This window comes from Phoenix dactylifera, unplaced genomic scaffold (genome assembly GCF_009389715.1).
Source record: "Phoenix dactylifera cultivar Barhee BC4 unplaced genomic scaffold, palm_55x_up_171113_PBpolish2nd_filt_p 000140F, whole genome shotgun sequence".
NCBI classification, from domain to species: Eukaryota; Viridiplantae; Streptophyta; class Magnoliopsida; order Arecales; family Arecaceae; genus Phoenix; species Phoenix dactylifera.
Genome location: NW_024067696.1, coordinates 67,409 through 87,195, shown reverse-complemented (window position 1 = coordinate 87,195; position 19,787 = coordinate 67,409). Strand labels below are relative to the sequence as shown.

Sequence of the window (19,787 nt, the reverse complement as noted above, 5' to 3'; positions counted from 1 at the left end):
AAGCACAAGTTATGCTTTCTCCTAATCTTAGAGAAAATGTATAGAGATATTAATCAGAAAATGATTCATTTGAAGCTCAGTTTTTTTTTTTTTTCAAAAATATTTACATTTTCTTTCTTTTAAGAATCATTTAAGTGAGTTGAAATATTTCTAGCTTTAAGATCATTCACTCTATATATATATTCTGATGGAAGTCTTTAAGAATGTAGGAGAGAAAAACATATAGATGATCATTGAGGTATATATATTTATAGAACTCAATTTCTTAATCATAGTTTTTCACCAATGTATATATGAAACACAATAAATTTTTTTAATATCAAGATAAGATCATATATTTAGAAATTTTTGTTTGCAACCAAAATCATCGAAAGACACATCATTTGGACCAATATTAGTACACTTTAAAGATAAGAAATGATATGTTTCGGATGCGTATCGGAGCAATCAACCAAGGCATCAAAATTTTAATTCTATTTTTCTTATATTAAGATTTTATTTAGAAATCATATGAGTTTAAGCTTTTATACAAAATCAGATTCTGAATTTCATAAAGATTTTCAATAGAGCCTTTCAAAGTCATAATTTGAGATATGTATCTTCCACATTATAGCTCATCTTAAATCATTACGATTGAAAAACTTATATTTCAAACATATAAGAGCATATTCAGAATCTTTGTATTTAATGTGAGTTTTGGTATGAATTAGCACATTATATACCAAAGTTAAGCAAGTTGAAAGATAAAACAAACTCAATTTATTTTGCCTAAATAGAGATATCCTTCTTTTCTCCTTTTTACAAATTTATTTAACTTTCAGATTTTAACGATGATTGTGAACGACAAATCTGAAATTTTTTTTCAATAAAACCAAACACAAGATGTTATGTAGTATTTCAAACATTCAATCAAATTGTCCAAGTATGAGGCATTACAAAAATATTGAGAACCCATAATTCAAGACATCATGCCACATGCAAAATATATTATGTGTTAAGTCATGCATTAAAATAATAAGAAAAAGAATGTCAAGGATCAAAAAAAATTCTTTTCAAATAAACTCCCTCTATATAATTTTGCACTGATTTCATCATTAAAGTGTGTTTTCAAGTGATTAAAAATTTGACTTGATTCTTCTTATATACTTTCATTTACTTTGTCTTTCATTTTTAACTTTCTTATGCTCTATACTCTATTTGCTCCCTATCCGGTGGAGTTGGGAAGGGGCACGAGGTACTACCACTAGCCTCCCTCTTGTGCCGTCCCTAATATGCCCTACACCGAATAGTTGGGTCAAATAGTGCCGGGTACTACCACTAGCCTCCCCATTGGCACCATCCCTATGACGAGCAATATAGAAAGGTTAAAATGTTTACTTCAAACTCTCCCTGTTTGAGTGTAATTAATTATAGATTTTATCCCTTCCAAATGTGCCGAATATATTATGCTTGTTTTGCTTTTCCTTAAGATTGAAGTACTTGCCTTTGCTCAGATTTTTCATCTCTTGAACAATGTCCATTTTCTTTTCTTTATCTCTCTCTCTTTTTGTCATTCTCAAGTAATTTACATGAAAGAGTAGAATAAAGAGATAATCTTATGTATCATATAGATGTATATTATGCAAACAACATTTTCATTGTGCTCAAGGATTCATAACTTCTCACAAGTTATTTTACATCAAAATTTTAAGCATATACTTGTGTATTTCATGGTTATGACATAGGCAAAAATATATTTTAGTTTGGGCAAACCATGAAATAATTTCTAAAAGTATAAGTCAGTCAATACACATATAGACATGATATCAAAAATTAATAATTAAAGAATTTAATCATGCCATAATAAGATTTAAGTTACTGACTTTGCTCAACTAATTTGTGAGAAAGGTATCTAAATTACCTATTCATTATATGTTCTTCAAGCCAAACTAGATTTCTTATGTGTGAACTTTTGGCTGAAGAAGATCCTCTCTCTTGTTTGCATGTGAATGTTTAGTGTATCTTACATGAAGATATCCTTCAAGTTGAAATTTCTCATTTTCCTTTCTTGAAGGAAGGTCATTAGTTTCTTTAAGATACAAAGCATTCATCCAACATATATATATTTTTTAATTAGATGACTCAATATGAGATATGACAATAGTTGCATGTTGAGTCACTTTACTCAAGAGATTGCCTAAATATAAGCAAGCACATATCATTTGAACTAAAGAGATAGATTCATTAACCAAGATAGTTCAAGTCAATTTAGTTTAGATTCTATTTGCTTAAGATAATTATCAATAAGATATGTTAACTATGTTTTAATCAATTTATCTTAAACATTTGTTTCTATCAAAATTCAGATTATGATTTATTTGTTATCAATAAAATATGATTAATTAAAGTTAGATTGAAGTCTTGCACACGGTCACATAATGAGCATACAATCTGGTCTACTAGCTGTATGATAAAATAATTATTCTATCATGCTTCAATACAGCTTTAACACAATAGATCTACTTTGCTCATCCTTTTCAAATTCTACAAGATGGGGTCATAGATATACCTTCTTCATGCCAATCTTCTATAAGAGTTTTTTTGTGGACTAATGTTGGTCAATGAAGATCCCCTTTCCTGTTTGTCTTAATTTGGAGTTTGAGAGAAGATGTTAATTCATTCATCATACATATTTCAAACTCACCTTGTATGAGCTTAGTAAAAATATAAATCTTCATTAGTAGAACCAAAAATAATGTCACAAATTCTTCCTTTTGATACATAGATTTATCATTATTACTTTCTATCAAAAAGGTTGCTTAAGCTTTTATATCATGCTTTTGATGCTTGTTTCAAATCATATAATGCTTTATCATATTTGTAATGAGTGTTTTCAAATATGGTGGTTACCTAACATATATAAAGTAAGCACATAGGAGTCCATTCTACACACTCATTTGATAGGATATAACGTTTATAAAGCAAACAAATGATAAAGGTGATTTTTACTTCTAATCATGCAAGAATCTTATCAAGATCTATTTCATCTTTTCTTGATTTAATCTTTTAGTAGTCATCATTAAGTGTATATCTGAAAAATCCAATTTGGTTCTAATTAACAAGTTTTTCAGATTGTTATATGTAAAAGATTTAACCATATAATTTGATTTTAGTATTTTGATAATAGATCATTAGTCTCATAAAGAATAAAATGAATTGATACTTCTACAACTAGAATTTTTCATGAATGTTCTATATGCATTGCTTGATGAATGATATCCAAGGATAGAAATATCTTTATTAGATTTGGCATTATTTTTCAAGAGAACATATCAAGCATAACATGTACGACTGAAAAATATGAGAGATACGCAATAGTTCGTTTTCTATTTTTCAGAAGATCAAGAGAAGTTTTCATCAAAGATAGATCTAATAGAAGTCATATGTATGACAAGTATTGATGATAGCTTTTAAAAAGCATTTAAGTAGATGGCTATCATACAACATTGCCTTTTTCAATTCTTCAAAGATTCTATTAATCCTATTTTACTTATAGTGTTCTTGGTGCAGAAACAATTGTATTCAATACTATTTTCTGTGCACAACTTAACACAAAAATTGGTTTTCAAACCTATGCCGTGATTCATAGTTTGCAAACCTTTATCATTTGATCGCTTTTTGTGAGTTTGTGCCAATGCAGAAAATATTTCAATTTGAGTGCCAAGAACAAGGCTAATGTAAGCTTTTGAAAAATTAGTGTTGGAAACAACATCTCTAGATTTAGAAATTTTTGTTTGTTTCCTTAGTTAGCATGCATAGCAAAGCTTTGACCTTTAAGAGGATAATCTAAGTAAGCCTATGGCAAGGTCTTTTGAGATTAAGTACATACTAGCATGAGTTGATTTTGTATGCTAAAGATGGTTTCTTTAATCTTGGTATTCATAGTGCATATATTCAAAAACATACCAAGTACACATTATCATATCTATGATCAATAAACAATAATGCCATGGATAAAAACTCTCAATCAAGCATATAGAGAATTCACAGAATTATTCTTAATAAATTAATCATTTTGCAACTTATCCAATAGTGAGTAAAGTATACTATAAAATGAAGTGATTTGATTATATTTCCAAAAGTATTTTCTATATCACAAAATTGATCAATACATGCAATTCATATTTTAATCGAATACTAAAGTAATTTCACTATGAGAGGATGCAATAATAACTTATATCATTATTTCTTTCATTTAACTCATTCTTCTTAATTACATTTTAAATTCAATTCCTTAGCACATGTCTAGAGCACCCATTGTTTAGATAACATCTTTTATTAGAACCTTGGATAGCTAGACATACTTGCTGAAGAATAATCATATTTTCAACTTAGGAACCCAAGCTCTTTTGGGTCCTTGTAGGTTAGCTATAATTGTTCCTTTTGCAACCCATATTTTCTTAATAGCTATTTTGTCCATGAATTTACAGATTTTAGAATTACAAGGGATGTATTTCTGTATCCTCTTGTTGAATTTAACAAACTTAGATCGAACATGAGTAGTAGAAAGACTTTCAGTTTTCTGTTTTTCCCTTTTAGGTTCATCAAATTTGTAATGTATAGATTTAGGAACAACAGAAGAGATTTTACTTAGCTTTTGTTTATCAGTATTATAAGACTCTGTTTTAGAATAATTAAAAACTGTTTTAACAAATATATTCTTAAAAGATTTTTGGGTGTACCAAGGTTGATATCCTAATGTAGCTTTATCAAATTCAGCTCTTTGATTATTTATCATTAGGTTCAATTTTTCAGAGCTGAGGGTAAATCTTTCAACAACAGGTTTTAATTTGTCAACTTCTTTAGTTAATCTTCTGTTATCTTCTGAAAGTAATTCATTGTTTTTCTTAAGTTTATCATGACTTTTAGTGAGAGATTGATCTCTTTGATTTAGTTCTTGATTTTCTTTCATTAAGATTTCAGTTTTACTAGTTAGTTTCAGTTTTTCATCTATTAGAATTTAATTTTCATTCTTCAAGTTCTTGTTCTTACAAATAAGTTTCTTATATTCTAAATACAAATCAGAAAAGGCATCATGGAGTTCATCAAATGTAAAATTGCTTTCAGTTTCAGCATGTACCTCTTGTGCCACCAAGCATGGATTTTCAATATGATACTGCTCTCCTTCTACACATGATGTTTCAGATTTGTTAGTGCATTCATATTTGTCTTCAAGCATATTCCATATTTCTTTAGCAGTCATGCAAGAAGATATGCAATTAAACTCATTCCTATCTAATGCACAATATAATAGGTTCATGGCATCAGCATTCAATTGTGCTAAGTCCTTTTCATTAAAAGTTTGAGAGAGTGTGTGAAGATCATTTATTATGATTTTCCATAAGTAATAGTTTTGTGATTGAATAAAAATGCGCATGCGTATTTTCCAATGTGTATAGTTTAAGCCATTAAATAGTGGAGGTGTATCAATTGATTGTCCTTCTCCTAGAAAACTATCTATTTGAGTTGTCATGATCTTTGGCTCTTGATCGTGAGATCAACAATTAAACTTAGAGCACCTGCTCTGATACCACTTGTTGCCCAGTAGATACAACCCAAGAGGGGGGGTGAATTGGGTCTTTTAAAATTTTTAGGCTACTTCTAACACTTTTCAATTAATTATGCTAAGTTGTATAGATGCACAGTGGAATTTAAACTTAGCAACAGTTTGATTTATTGAATGAGACTTAATTAAGTAAATTGAATATGCTTGCAACTAAAGGATGCGCGGATAAGAGTTAAGCAACCAATTTATCTAAGTAAGTAAGTGAGCAAGTTAGACAATGACAAAAAGCATCACAAACACAACAGACATATAGTGGTTCAGTGCACCCCAGCACCTACATCCACTCCCCAAGACCTCTTGGGAATTTCACTATAATCCTCCAGATTACAGTCCGGTAGTTTTGCGAGTGCACTACCCAACTCGTTGTTTTACACCGGGCTAACAACGAACCCTACAATCCGGTAGTTTTTCGAGTGAACTACCCAACTCGTTGTTTTACCCCGGGCTAACAACGAACCCTACAATCCCCCAATTTTAACTTAGGCTTGGGACGCCTATCCCTTGTTCCAAGTCCCTTGACTGAAACAAGCTCAATATTCAAACGTTTTACAAAAGATTTGAAAGCTCTTAAGAAGCAAATATAACAATGAGAAACAATAAAATCGGAAGAACCCTTTTTGCCGTTGGAAGCGTGGATGATGGTGGTTCTTCTGATGTGGATCACGTTGGCTTGAATGCGAGCTTTGATTGCCAAGTGGGAGTGAGTAGATGAGCTCGAAATTAGATGGGAAAGCTTGAATGCACTTGATTTCTCCTCTTGAAAGCTCTAACTCCCTTGAACCTCTTTTTCTTTCTTCTCTCTTGAATGATCTTGTGTTGGGTTGGTGAGAAGTTGTTGAGAAGCACTTAAGAGGTCCCTTTTATAGCCCAAAAAGCAAATATAGCCGTTAGACACAAAAAAGAGACGTTTGAAATTCAAATCAAACCTGAAAAAGTTGTTAGTCGCGTCCCAGGCGCTCCGGGGATGTCTCCGCGCTTTACGGGGACGTCTCCGCTTGTTTGCGCTTTTTGCATGGGGACGACTCCGCTTCTTCGGGGACGACTCCGCGCTCCGGGGACGTCTCCGCGCTTTACGGGGACGTCTCCGCCGTTATATCTCCGAAAAACAAGTCTTCTGGAATTCTCTGAGAGAGTCGACTCCGCGTTTTCAGGGGACGTCTCCGCGCTCCGGGGACGTCTCCGCGCTTTACGGGGACGTCTCCGCCGTTATATCTCCGAAAAACAAGTCTTCTGGAATTCTCTGAGAGAGCCGTCTCTGCTATCTAGGGGACGACTCCGCTGGTCTGCTTTTTACTTGCGGGGACGACTCCGCAGGTACCGGGGACGTCTCCAGACGTGCCAGTTCTTCCTGTTTGTGCCAGAGACGTCTCGGAGACAATCCGGAGACGTCTCGGCTGTCCCTGAACTTTTTCTTTCATCTCAAAAATTCTTCAATAAGTTCTTAAAAATCATGGGAACTTGCCTAGATATTTCTTAACAATATTCTTAATTAACCAACTAAAATCCTCAAATAACTTGTTAAGATAAAGGGAATTATGCTCTAGTGTTTTGTATTCATCAAAATCCATTAGAGGGTCAACACTTTGGTTGGTAGAGGAGGAACGACCGTGGATTGCCTGCCCAAAAAGAAAGGTTGCTCGGTTTCATGCTGAAATTCCAAGGGCGTGCGAGACCCTCCGCATCGTGCATGAATCCGTGGGAGTCCCCCTTTTTCCTTCCTTTTCCGTCATCCGCCTCTGCTAGCGAGTGGATCTTCCTCTGCCAATTCGATTGCAATTACCGCCGGCGCGCTTCGTTAGGGCTTAGGCTTAGATCCTTAGGGCTTCATTCATTGCTTTAAGTATTTAATTGTACTAACTTCTTTTTATTACTGTCACATCCATTTTTGTGTTCAGAAATCCGAATTTTAATTATAATTTTAGTAGGTATATGAGCCATGTAATATGATATTCCATAAATTATAGTTTTGTGCTCGAATACAAATTTTCGTTCTAGTAGTATAATCAAATCTACTTAAACGATGAGGCTTAATAAAAAAGTATCCTTCAGCAAAAGACATTTCAAGGGTTGCCATGCAAATCTTGAGCTCTAGATAGATCTTTAAAGATAAAAGAGCACCTACTTCAATACCAAATGTTACTTAAGATAACAACCTAAGAAAGGAGGTGAATTGGTTTTTTCAAAACATTTTACAAACTTAAACGGTGATCAAGTAAAATAGATTTAAACATAAGTATGCACAAGAAAATAAATGATACACAATTGCATAAGATAAGAATAAACATAAACAAATCAAATACTAAGATTTTATAGTGATTCAGAGCCAAACTCGACTCCTTCATCCACTCTCCAAGGCTTCCTCTTTAGGAATTTTACTATAATCTATAAACAATATTACAATTCAGTTGTTTTGGGGGCTCACAACCAAACCGAGTAGATTTTTTCTGGCAATCAACCAAAACAAATCCCGTGTTCCAATATTTAGGAACTCCCTGCTGATTTCCAAGCTCGGCAAAACTTAGTCGATTTTTCAAGGCAATCAACTATAACCTAGTTGTTTCACGAGTACAGCCAAACTTTACAAGCTGACAGATTTTACATGGTTCAGCTACACTAAAACTCCGCATAAGATTTTCTAATCTCATGCACTAAACAAAGATAAAGAATACATACACAATGACCTTTACAAAAGATGGATTTTTTCGCATTGTAGCTCATGCTTGTTTTGCCTTGGATGTTGGGATCTTGAAGAATAGAAGTCATCTCTTTCTCGTTCCCTTTCTTGCTTGCTCTATATGTTGTGACGGAACTTGAACATTGGAAGTTGAAGCTCTCTCTCAATATTTGGAACTCTCTTTGAAGTGGGTGGATAAGTTAAATGATAACTTCTCAAAGTGATACCCAAGTTGAAGCTCAAGAAGTGGTGGTTAACTTGTATTCCTTTTCTTTCACCTCATCCACTCACTCTCCTTGATCCCCTCTCTTCTTCTTCTTGTCTTTGTCGGGTGTTCCTATGTATTGATATCTTCAAAACTAGTTGCAAGATGTTTCTATCCATTAGAGGGTCTAAAATAGCCATTGGGAGTGAATATGACCATTTGGTTTGGCAGAAAAACTACCGGTTATTATTGTCAGGCACAGACAGGTCGACTCAACTTCTTTAGGAGTCAATTTGTGATCTTCAGGGGTCGACCCGACTTCTTCAGGGATCAACTTGTGATTTTTAGGGGTTGACTCGTGATCTACTAGGGTCGACTCGTGAAAGGGCTATTTTTTACTGCTTTCAATTTTCTGTCTGTGGTCATTCAGAAGTCGACTCGCAATCTTTAGGCCCATGAATCAAGAGAGAAAAACTTTAAAGAGAGAAAAATAAGAGAGAGAAAGTGGGGGAAGATGGAGAAAGGAGAGAGAGGAAGAGAGAATATAGACTCTCTAACCAAGGAAGAAGAAAGGAGGGGAAAGGGTGGCTGGTGCTCGAGGTCAGGGATCCACGACCGGCCAACAGGCGGCCGACAGCTGGGGTGACTGGTGGCAGTGCCAAAACCAACAAAAATAGGAGAACCAGAGCTTCTTCATCATTTTTGGCCGTTGGCCGCTCATTGACGACCATTGCCTTGCCGAGAAGGGTTGTTGGGTGGCCGGGGGAGTCGATCAAGAGTCTAGCATCAATAGATGGAAATGCCAGAGGCCGAAAAAGGAAAAGAGGTGCCAGTTTTCACAAAAACAGGGAAAAATAGGGCATCTGATTCTTCACAAAAATTTGGCGTTCATCAACCGAAATCAAAGCTTTCAAGGACCACGGAAGAGGGAGAGAGGGGCCAATCAAAAGTTGTTAGATTCTTACCTGGCTTCCGACGACGGTTGGCCACAGTAACGGTGTTGACACGGTCGACGATCGCAGAAGAAATTAAAGAGGAATCCAGCAACAACTCCGATTATGTATTGTTGTTCAGCCAACTCCTTTGGTCCAATTACTCTAGGCCGGTCAAAATGACCGGGCCCAGATACTTGGTGTCACACAAACATATACATATATATCAATTTCTTCTTCAAAGGATTCATCATATTCTTGTAATTTCACTAAAATATCAAAAATTAAAGAGACAATCGACTTCAATTTAGAAAAATATTCTTGAAAAACTTAAGTAGAGAAGAAGTTATTCATCATAATTTTTAACAATTTCATCCCTTTTTAGTATAATCCTACCATTTTTTTCCAATTTAGGACATATTTCCTTAAGCCAAGTCCTAATTTATACCATATATCCATGAGTATGATTTTTGACTTTTCTCTATTTATTTATTTATTTACTTGTCAACATGATATCTCAATTCTTCCAATTCATCCAAGCTTTCAAATCCTATCCCCAATATGTTGCTTGATTTTTGATATTGTAGAGCTTTTTCTTGATCACCACCTTAGACAACTCCATAGTATGACCCTTTTTTTTCGTAATCTAAATATTTTTCAGGAAAAAAACATGATTGGTATCTCTCTATACCCACAAGAAGTTTTTATTTTCACAATAACTTAATTGATCCGTGAATACATAACACATCATAAGATAGCCTACCTATATAACTCAAAATATATTCTCGTTTATTAGTTATTACTCTCGATTTTTTTAGACCTGAGCTTAATACATTAACCAAAATTTCTAATTTTGCAAACCTTCAACACTTAGTAAAATCCTTGGGATCAAAACATATATCCTTAAGAAAATATTAAAATCGATACCATAAATCAATTAAATAGTCTTCTAGTACTATGAGATATTTTTTATAGAAAAAATATATTTTATGGTAACCAATCATGTAGTAAATTCTACCTACTCTTAACTAGCTATACTTTATTGTGCACTTAATAAAAATGAATTTAATAAAATCTCTACATGTTTTTCTGCTAAAAAAATGGGATAAATTGAAAATAATCTATGAAGAAACTAATAATGTGAAAGAATCAAAAATTAATATGCTAACACAAAATTATGAAATGTTTAAAATGCAATCTTATAAATCTATTTCTAAAATATTTTCAAGATTTTCAAATATTATTAATGATTTGAAATTATTAAAAAAATCATATACTAATGCTGATCTTATGAGGAAGATTTTTAGATCTTTGCCTAGGTCTTGGGAAGCAAAGGTGATGGCTATTCAAGAGGTAAAAGATCTCTAAATCTGTTGCCCAGATAGACAACCCAAGAGGGGGGGTGAATTGGCCTATTAAAGCGTTTGTGGGTGACTAATTAATGCTTTTTACAAGATGATTAATTAGTTGCTGTGATGTGTATAAAATGAGAGTAATGGTAAGAGACAAGCAATCACAAACACAAAGCTTTTATAGTGGTTCGGAGCTAACCCTTGCTCCTACGTCCACTCCCCAAGTCTCTCTTGGGAATTCACTATAACCCCTTGGATTACAGCCGGTTGTTTTCCAAGCTCACAACCAAACTTGTTGTTTTACGAGCTCACAACGAACTCGGTCGGTTTTCCCAGGCTCACCGACTAGAACCAATCCCGATTGTTTTTCCGGGATCACAATCGAACCCTTACACGTTGGTTTTACACTCGGCTCACCAACCAACCTCAATACTCTTGATTCAATGCTCCGATTGAACCAAGCAAAGACAAAGGTGTAGATAAAAGAGACAAACAGAAAAATACAGCTTCTCAAAAGCAGATAAATGGCAATATGAACAATAACGAAGTTAAGAGCCCTCAAACGCTTTTAAGTTGGAGAAGAGGAAGGGCTTCTTGAACTTCGGGTCTCCTCTTGAATGTGTAGTCAACTTGAATGCAGGAGAAGGCTCTTTCAATGTTGGGAAGAAGTGGGTGGATGCAGTTAATGCTGCTCTTCCCTCTTTTTCGTTGAAGAACAAGTTGCAGAGATTGAAAGCTTGATTACTTGGAGTGGAATGGTTGTTCTTTTTTTTTGCTACAGTCCTCTGTGGCTATTTAAACCAACCCCCACGGAAACTAGCCGTTAGAGAACTTTTTCTGCCCGTTCTGCACACTCTGTACAGTCTGACAATGTGTCCGTTGGTGGGTTGGAGTCGACTCGTGCGATCAGGAGTCGACTCGTCCGTAGCGGGAGTCGACTCATACTTTTCCGGAGTCGACTCTGCAACTGTTCCAGATTTGAATTAAAGTTGCCTTCACGACTGGGAGTCGACTCGTCTTGACCCAGAGTCGACTCGCCAACTTCTGGAGCTGACTTGGCTTTCTCGGAGTCGGCTCATCCCATGAAGTCCGTGGACGTATTTTTGAATTTGGTCCACTCGAGTCGACTCGACTGTCCTGGGAGTCGACTCGGCTCTCAGTTTCCGAAACTTGGTCTTCTGCCCTTTTGATGTGAAGCTGCCTTGGAGTCGACTCTAGCTGTCTGGGAGTCGACTCGAATCTCAGAGGCAGTAACTTGGTCTTCTGTCTTCTTTGTGGTCGCGGAGTCTCGGAGTCGACTCGCGTAATGCGGGAGTCGACTCGAATCTCAGAGTCCAGAATCTGCCCTCTGACTTTTTCTTTGTGTACTGCTGAGAGTCGACTCTTGCTGTCTTTGGAGTCGACCTGCCAACCATCGGAGTCGACTCGCGTTCCACTGGAGTCGACTCGAATCTCAGACTCGAAAACTGCTCTCTGACTTTTTCTTTGTATTCCTCTTGGAGTCGACTCTTACTACCCTGGAGTCGACTCGGTGAACCTCGGAGTCGACTCGCACACTTCGGGAGTCGACTCGTTGACAGGTTCTGAGTTGAAGCTTTCAGTTCGTCTGTCTGTTCTCAGTCGGAGTCGACTCGTACTGATCCGGAGTCGACTCGAGCTCGTGCCAGTGAACTTGATACGCTTGGAGTCGACTCGTGATACTCTGGAGTCGACTCGAGTCTCAGACTTTGGTTCAAGCTGACTTCTTAACTTATCCAAAAATTATGAACCAAGTCTTGAGACACTTAGACAAGATTTTCACTGAAACACTTAATTGAATTCATTAGTAAACAAGAAATATACTCAAATGCTTTGAGCTCATCAAAATTAAATAGGATTTTAATCAATCACTCCACAAAATCATCTATCCTTCGAGGGGCTCTTACCCATGAGCTGATGATGATGAATCAAGAAGAAGAGGATAGCAATAAAAGGAAAAAAATGTTTGCATTCAAATCCTCAAATCAGAAAGATGGTACATAAATTGAGGAGTCTAGTGATGAAGATAAAGACCAATCATTATTCATCAGAAAATTTTGAAGCTTCCTAAAAATGATGAAGAAGAAGAAGCTAGAAGGAAGAAGTAAAGCTTCAACAAAGAAGAAGCTGAACAAAGAGAAGAAGAAAGAGATGAGTGGAAAGAAAGCTTTGGTCAAGGGGGAGCCAAGCAAAAAAAAGAAGAAGAAGGCAACTTGGAGCGACAAAGAAGATTTTAGCTCCAAAAAAGAAGAGCAAATGGTAAACAACTTGTGCTTTATGGTGCAAAAAAAATGAGGTAAAACCAAAATTCTATTTTGATTTTTTGTTAGATGAATTATAAGATGCATTTGAAGATCTTCTTTTTGAATTAAAATAGTTAGAAAAAGAAAAATAAAGAACTTAGAAAAATAAACTCCAAACCATTTGAAGAAATAGAACTTTTTCCAAAAGAAAAAGATCAATTAACTATTAAAAATAATGATATGAAATTAAAAATAGAATACTCAGATACTAAACTTTTAAAATTTACACATAAAAACAAGAAATTAGATATAAAAGTAACTAACTCTAATTACTCATTCATAAAATATAATTATTGCGGAACAAAAGGACACACGGCACATTCATGTTCTCTTAAAAACAACACTACTAATGCAAATAAGAAAATTTGGGTTTCTAAGGGATCAATAATTATTAGTCAACAAGGATCCAAGAAAATTTGGATACCCAAAATCAAAAATTAATCAAACATAAATCAATATTAGGATATTTTGATTTAAACTTGAAACTATCAAGAAAGTTGAAAATGAGATCGTAATTGTGCTTATCTGAAAGAAACATGATTCAACCTGAATTGGAACCAAAATGAATTTTTAAAATGATTAAATTTATAAATAATTTAGTTAGATCTGAATTAGTGGTAGAATGCATTGATTTTGATATACCTCTTTGTAATGCCTTACATATTTTAAATCCATGATATTTGTATGTAGTGCCTTGATACATGTTACAATGTACGGATATTTGCTAAAATTTATCAATATTAGCTCCTTATTTGATTTTGGTTCTATAAAGTTTCTCATTTTTAAAATAAATATGATCTGATACTTTGAAATATGTATTTTCTATATCCCAAATTCATAGCATATCTCAAATTATCAATCTGAAAGTTTTAATAAAAATAGTTCTCAAATTTTGAAATTTTAAATGTAATGATTAATTAAGGGGGAGAAAGAAAACTCAAGGGGGAGAGATCATATGAAACTTGATAGCATAAATTAAAGGCTTCTACAAAAAAGGAGGAGAAAGAATGCTAAATATATAAAGAAATAAAAACTGATCCTAATTCTCTCCAATAAGCCTAATTTGAAATTTAAATCTGAAATTTATTCTAATACACTTTGAAGCTTACTATTTGGTTGATATGTCATGCACTTGAATCATGAACCAAATTACAACTCTAATATTTGATGATTTTAGCACCACTAAAATTGATCTTGAATAGCTCTAATTTAATCAAAAAGAGGAAGAAAGAAAGTTAACTATTGCTAAGTCTGAAATTCTTGAAACTCTTAAACCCCAAGTTGTTCGATACATTAAAGTTGAATGATTAAAAGCTCTGAATCTGACTTTTCATTTTTAAGCTCTTCAATTCTCTAGAATATTGATTGGAACAAATTTGAAGCTACTATAATTCTCTTGATATTTCATAAATTTTATAATGCAACTTTTTGATGTTGTCAAAAAGGAGAAAAGAGTAGCTTGAGTTTCTGCTAAATTGAATATATATTAGCTTGGGTTAATCCAAATATTTTATGAAGCATTCATGAAGTATGTTCCTAAGGCATATATTTGTTTACTTTATGTTATACATAAATGAATTAATTGTGTATAAAATCTAGAAACAATATGCTTTATTTTGCATATACTCAAAGTTTTGTTATTATCCAAAATGGGTGGATTATTTACCCAATGGATTAATTTTGATGAGAATAAAATATTTGAGTATGATATTAATAATTTTGTATTTTTGGAGTGGTTAATTTGTTTTATAGGAAGCTCAATGAGTTTGAGAGATTAGAGAAGCATGAATTTTTTTTTGGAAAAGTTTTGGAAGTTTTTGTAGTAGATGAGTTGACCCCTGAAGATCAGAAGTCAACCTCTAAAGATCACGACTTGACCTCTGAATGGCCACAAATAGAAAACAAAAGCAATAAAAAATAACCCTTTTAGATGTCGACCCTAATAGATCATGAGTCGACTCTTGGTGATCTCGAGACAACTCCTGAAGATCACGAGTCGAGCCATGAAGATCACGAGTGGACCCTTGAAGAAGTCGAGTCAACCCATATGCGCCTGATAATAGTAACAACTAAATTTTCTACGAAACCATAACAACCATATTCACTCCCTATGGCTATTTTAGTCTTTTTAACAGCTAGAAACGTCTTCCAACTAGTTTTTGAAGATATAAATGAATGGGAATACCTAAGAAAGATAAGATTAGGCCATACACATTTTAGGCCATGTTCATCTATTGTGGGCCCTGTTCATCCATTATGGGCCGAGAAAAAGAGAGAGAAGGAAAACCCTCTTTGTCTCTCTCTACTTGACTCGTAGATTAGATACACTGATTGATCCAGGTCAACCCAAACCAAATCTCTCTTTTTCTATTTTGGTCAAATCGAACTGAATAGGCTAAGCCTCTGATTGGACCTAACCAAGTAGATCAGACCCAAAACTAAGTAGATCAGGCCCAAAAGATCAATTAGCCTTAGATCGTGTATCTCTCTCTAAGCAAACTCAGTGAATCCTCCTGGCTTGGACTGACTTGAGCAGTTGGGCGTTGTCACCCCACCAACCTGATTTCGGGGCATTAGATAGTAGTGTTTAATTTTGAATGCTAAAATGATATTAAAATTAATAATATTTTAATGATATTAAGCAGGTGTATCTAGCATGTTTGTTTGAAGTAGAATTTAAAGCGAGAAGAGGTAAATAACCTAATGCTTCAAAGTGTATTTTTTAAATTTTTGGTAAATTAATAATTAGTTGATTAATTTCTAATAGTTATTTGTACTTAGTAAAATGGATCGGGCATGTTAATAATCATTTTTAAATTATGTTATATGTTATGAAAACTAAAAAATTTGACTGAGCAAGTTTTCTATTTTGTATGTATATATTTTCAGCATAGCTATGATGTGGCCTTGTCAATGAAGATTATTCGTTGGCCCTGTCGACTTATAATCTGTGAGAAATCAGTTTCAACAGAGCACCACCGATGATTAGAATATTTGGATATCGTTACCACCGATGGTTAATAATAGTGATTTTTGGCCCTTTGTGCAACTCATGCCATTGAGTTACATGGCATAACTTGTTGATGTTGGAATTTTAGTATCAATTTTTTTAAAAATAATAATAAATTGTAAAAAAATATTTATTGATGATTTATTTCTTACTCATTATTTTATGTTTTAATTAAATATCTGACATGCTTTGATCCCACTCTAGAGTATTATATTGCTTAGTAGGCTAGTGTAGCTCATTATCATATTTTCTCTGTTTTTCAGATCCAGAAGCATGATCACACGGGATTGGAGAGTGTGCTAGATTTTCTTTTTTTTTTTGTTCTTAGTATTTTAGTTAGATTATTTGATTTATGCTAGCACATGTTATTTTGAAACTATTGTAAGAACTATTGATTAAATTCATGCTTAAATAAATTTTAAGAATTTATCATTGCTTTGATATGATCCGAAGTTGCCTGTACAGTCTGACGCGCTCCAGGCTCGGGGCATGACAATCTCCAAAGAAACCTAAAGCTCATGCAGAAGTGGCCGCAAGGCTTTCTTCCTTTAAAGTTCTTGACGACATGTTCTGCTTTTGGCTCTTTCATGTGATTTTAGTTTTGTTGTTTTCTTTTGTTTCCTTGCTGCTGCTTTTCTGTTGTATGTTTTCTTCTTTTCCGTGGGATGCCCAAGGAGTTATTGAGCATGGTCTAAGGTGGATTTAGAAATTAAGGGGGACAACGTGAAAGAGAGAAGCTTTTTAGCCACTTTAGCGTGAGCAGAAAGTGGTCCACATTGGTAAGAGAGGGAAAACTTTGATACGCAGACGCCAAGCCTTGCTTTAGCTTGTCACTCGGTAGGCCATTATGCTCTACCGGCATCTTCTTCTTGTTCAATTTGCTGTTTCCTTTTCTTCTTTTTTTTCTTGAGAAATTTGCTTTCATTTTCTAATGCATCCATAGAAGACAATTCGGCCAAAGCTTTTCCGAATTTCACTCTTCAGAACTATATTTTCTTCATCTTCTTTCAATTTACCTTGGGGTAAGTCTATGGTTTGCTTTATTTGTCAGTTCCCTGAAAAACTTGACGAAAAACCTGAGTAAAGCGATTTCTAAATTGCAATCAACTCAAATATTTCACCAAGAAATATAAATTTTATTAAGTTGCTCATCTTTTATTCAAGTACAAAGCCATAAACTGGTTGAGCAAATGTATAGGATGAATGAGGATCACCAGCGAAATTATTCGCAAATATCATAGTCCCCGATTAGTATATAAGTAATTCTTGGCCTTTATTCCCTTTTACTTTTCACTACCCATTCACCGGCTTTTGTTAACCATAATCACATCTTCTCCCATATAGCATAGTGTTCACCAGATAAAGTGAGGTTGAAGTTTGAAGGAATGATGCTACCGTCGAAACCATCCCTTTGTCCTATCTTTGCAATAATCTTCTCATCAATTGCAGCAATATAGAGATCCTTCTCGGCAACCATGATGCGCAGAGTGCTACCTGGATGAATCCCATTCCGAGTCCGGATTGCTGCCACCTGAGTGATCGACTCCTTCATCCCCATCGTAAGCAAGTGATCATAGAACTACAAAACAGAGCAATCCATACCCCTGTTAAAAGAGATGCATAACTGCATTCTTTTGCAAGAACATCGAAAAAATCATAGTTTGCTCATGTTTCCTTAAATTCAATTAAACAACATCAAAACTATGTCTTTCTAATTCAAAATTTGAGATTTCTATCTTCATAACACATCAAGGGATCAAACTGTGAGCTAGTATGGACTGAAAGAAGTAGCCAAAACTTACAATGCAGGGGATCCCTGGGTGTGTGAGAATGTAAACGTAGCCTTGCATGATCATTGGAGTAGGAAAAGGCGCCAAACTCTGAGTCGAACCAGTATCATGATTGTCGATGAATGTCACCGCCTTCTCCGGCAACCACCCAATCAAACCGGACGCCTTCCCGTTGGAATCACGCATTCTATCAAGCTCCCCTTGCACTGCCAAATTCAGTATGAGCTTGGTGGGGAAGTCGAAAGCTGTTGCTGGTCCGCCAACTGTTTGAATCCAATCAACCAGCTCTTGACGGCGGACATCTTGATCATAAGCTGGCTTGCCGTCGGTCCCATTAACTAGCGGATTCCAGTACTCAGCAACCACAATACTTGGTGTTGTTTGATCTACATATATCTTGGCAACGTCCGCCGAGTATCCTAGAACAAAATCAAGACGCCATCCATCGAAACCGACGTCGCTCTTGAGCCAATTCATCCAGTCTGAGAGCTCTCGTTGGACTGTTGGGTTGAGGTGGTCGATGTCAGGAGCCCCTCCCCACGAGCGGCCGGTATCCCGGTGGCCGGTGCCATCGGAGAACTCGGTGTCGTCGCTGCAAATCATGTGCGGCCCCCAGTCAAGTCTGCTGTCCGGCGTCCCGCCTTCGAAGATACAATTTATGCCTCTTGAATCTTTATAGTCTGCCCATCGATGATTGATGACGATGTCGGCGATGCATTTGATTCCTTTGTCATGAAATGCACTGATCAGTGACTTCAGTTCTTCCTTGTTTCCATATTTCGATTCATCTAGATCATACAGCCTCGCTGGCAAGTAACCTGAATTTTACAAATTAGCAATATCATTTTACGCGGCTATGACTTCTGTGAATTATCGCCTGAGTGGGTTGATTCTATTTTGTTGGTCACTTTGAACTTGTTGTGAGCTAAAATCATGAAGTCGAGCAATCATGTTAAAGAAAAACAGCACAAGATTACTCCATCTATGGAAAACAAGCTCTTTGTGTGACATTTCTTGCATAAAAGAAACGACCAACCTTGCGGTCCATCGGTGTAGGACTCCGACGATGGAGGGAGCCACACGTGTGTAACCCCAGCATTGGCTATATCAGACACTTGGCCCATGAGAAAGTTATACCAGCCCCCTTCTTGCTTCCATGTCTCCCAATTAAAACCCTGCAATCCTTCCTGGGTTAAGAGTTGCAATATATATCTCCATCTGATGAGATCAGAAGATGAACACATGTGAATCATTACCTGAAAGAGGATTTGAGCAAGAGCCAAGCTGGGTGCAAGAGAGAGCACCAGCACAAGTACTGCAAGGGAGAGCGGAATCAGAGGCCTACCCATATCTCTTTCCTTCTATCCGATTTGAGTAGAAAGGAGATGGAGTCCCTCCATATATAGAACCACTGTAGTTGGAGTTGTTGACTGGTATTGCAGCGAATTCAAATGTGAACTCAAGGAGAGCAATGACTTCCAAAGATTGACAACGGATAGGAGGATGGATGCAGGGAGTCAGTGATGGTGGCGCCTGAGTCCTGACGCCGAAGGGCGTCATTTGGTGGTCTTTCTTTTTGGGCTTCTCTACGATCCATGTGGAGTTAGACGGGAGCGGTTTTGTGGCCTCGAGCACTTATGAGCAGTGGACCATCAAAATCTGGACTTTGACAAATGCGTTTCGAGTTGTTTTCCAACTCCAAGGTGGACCAGGATATAAACAAATACCACCAAATGGACCGGTCATTAGTTTCCCCATAATTTTACGGCCTCCAGATCAAATTGACCAGGATATAAAGAGACATGCAGAGACGTGTGGATTTGTGCTTTCCAATTCTCCACAGGAAAATTTCAATGACCTAGCTTCATCAATCCAGCTGGCCGATTCACTGCTAGAAC

The 19,787-nt window shown here is 35.7% G+C and overlaps 1 protein-coding gene across 1 annotated transcript; it reads right to left on the bottom strand.

Moving 5' to 3' along the window:
• Positions 1 to 17,212: 17,212 nt before the first annotated feature.
• LOC120104903 (alpha-amylase isozyme 3D-like) lies at positions 17,213 to 19,460 on the bottom strand. The gene is made up of 4 exons (XM_039116813.1): positions 19,146 to 19,460; positions 18,926 to 19,064; positions 17,902 to 18,707; positions 17,213 to 17,678 (listed from the first exon to the last, which is right to left on the bottom strand). Exons 1-4 carry the CDS (start codon positions 19,236 to 19,238, stop codon positions 17,424 to 17,426), a joined length of 1,293 nt encoding a protein of 430 aa, XP_038972741.1. The 5' UTR covers positions 19,239 to 19,460; the 3' UTR covers positions 17,213 to 17,423.
• Positions 19,461 to 19,787: the final 327 nt, after the last annotated feature.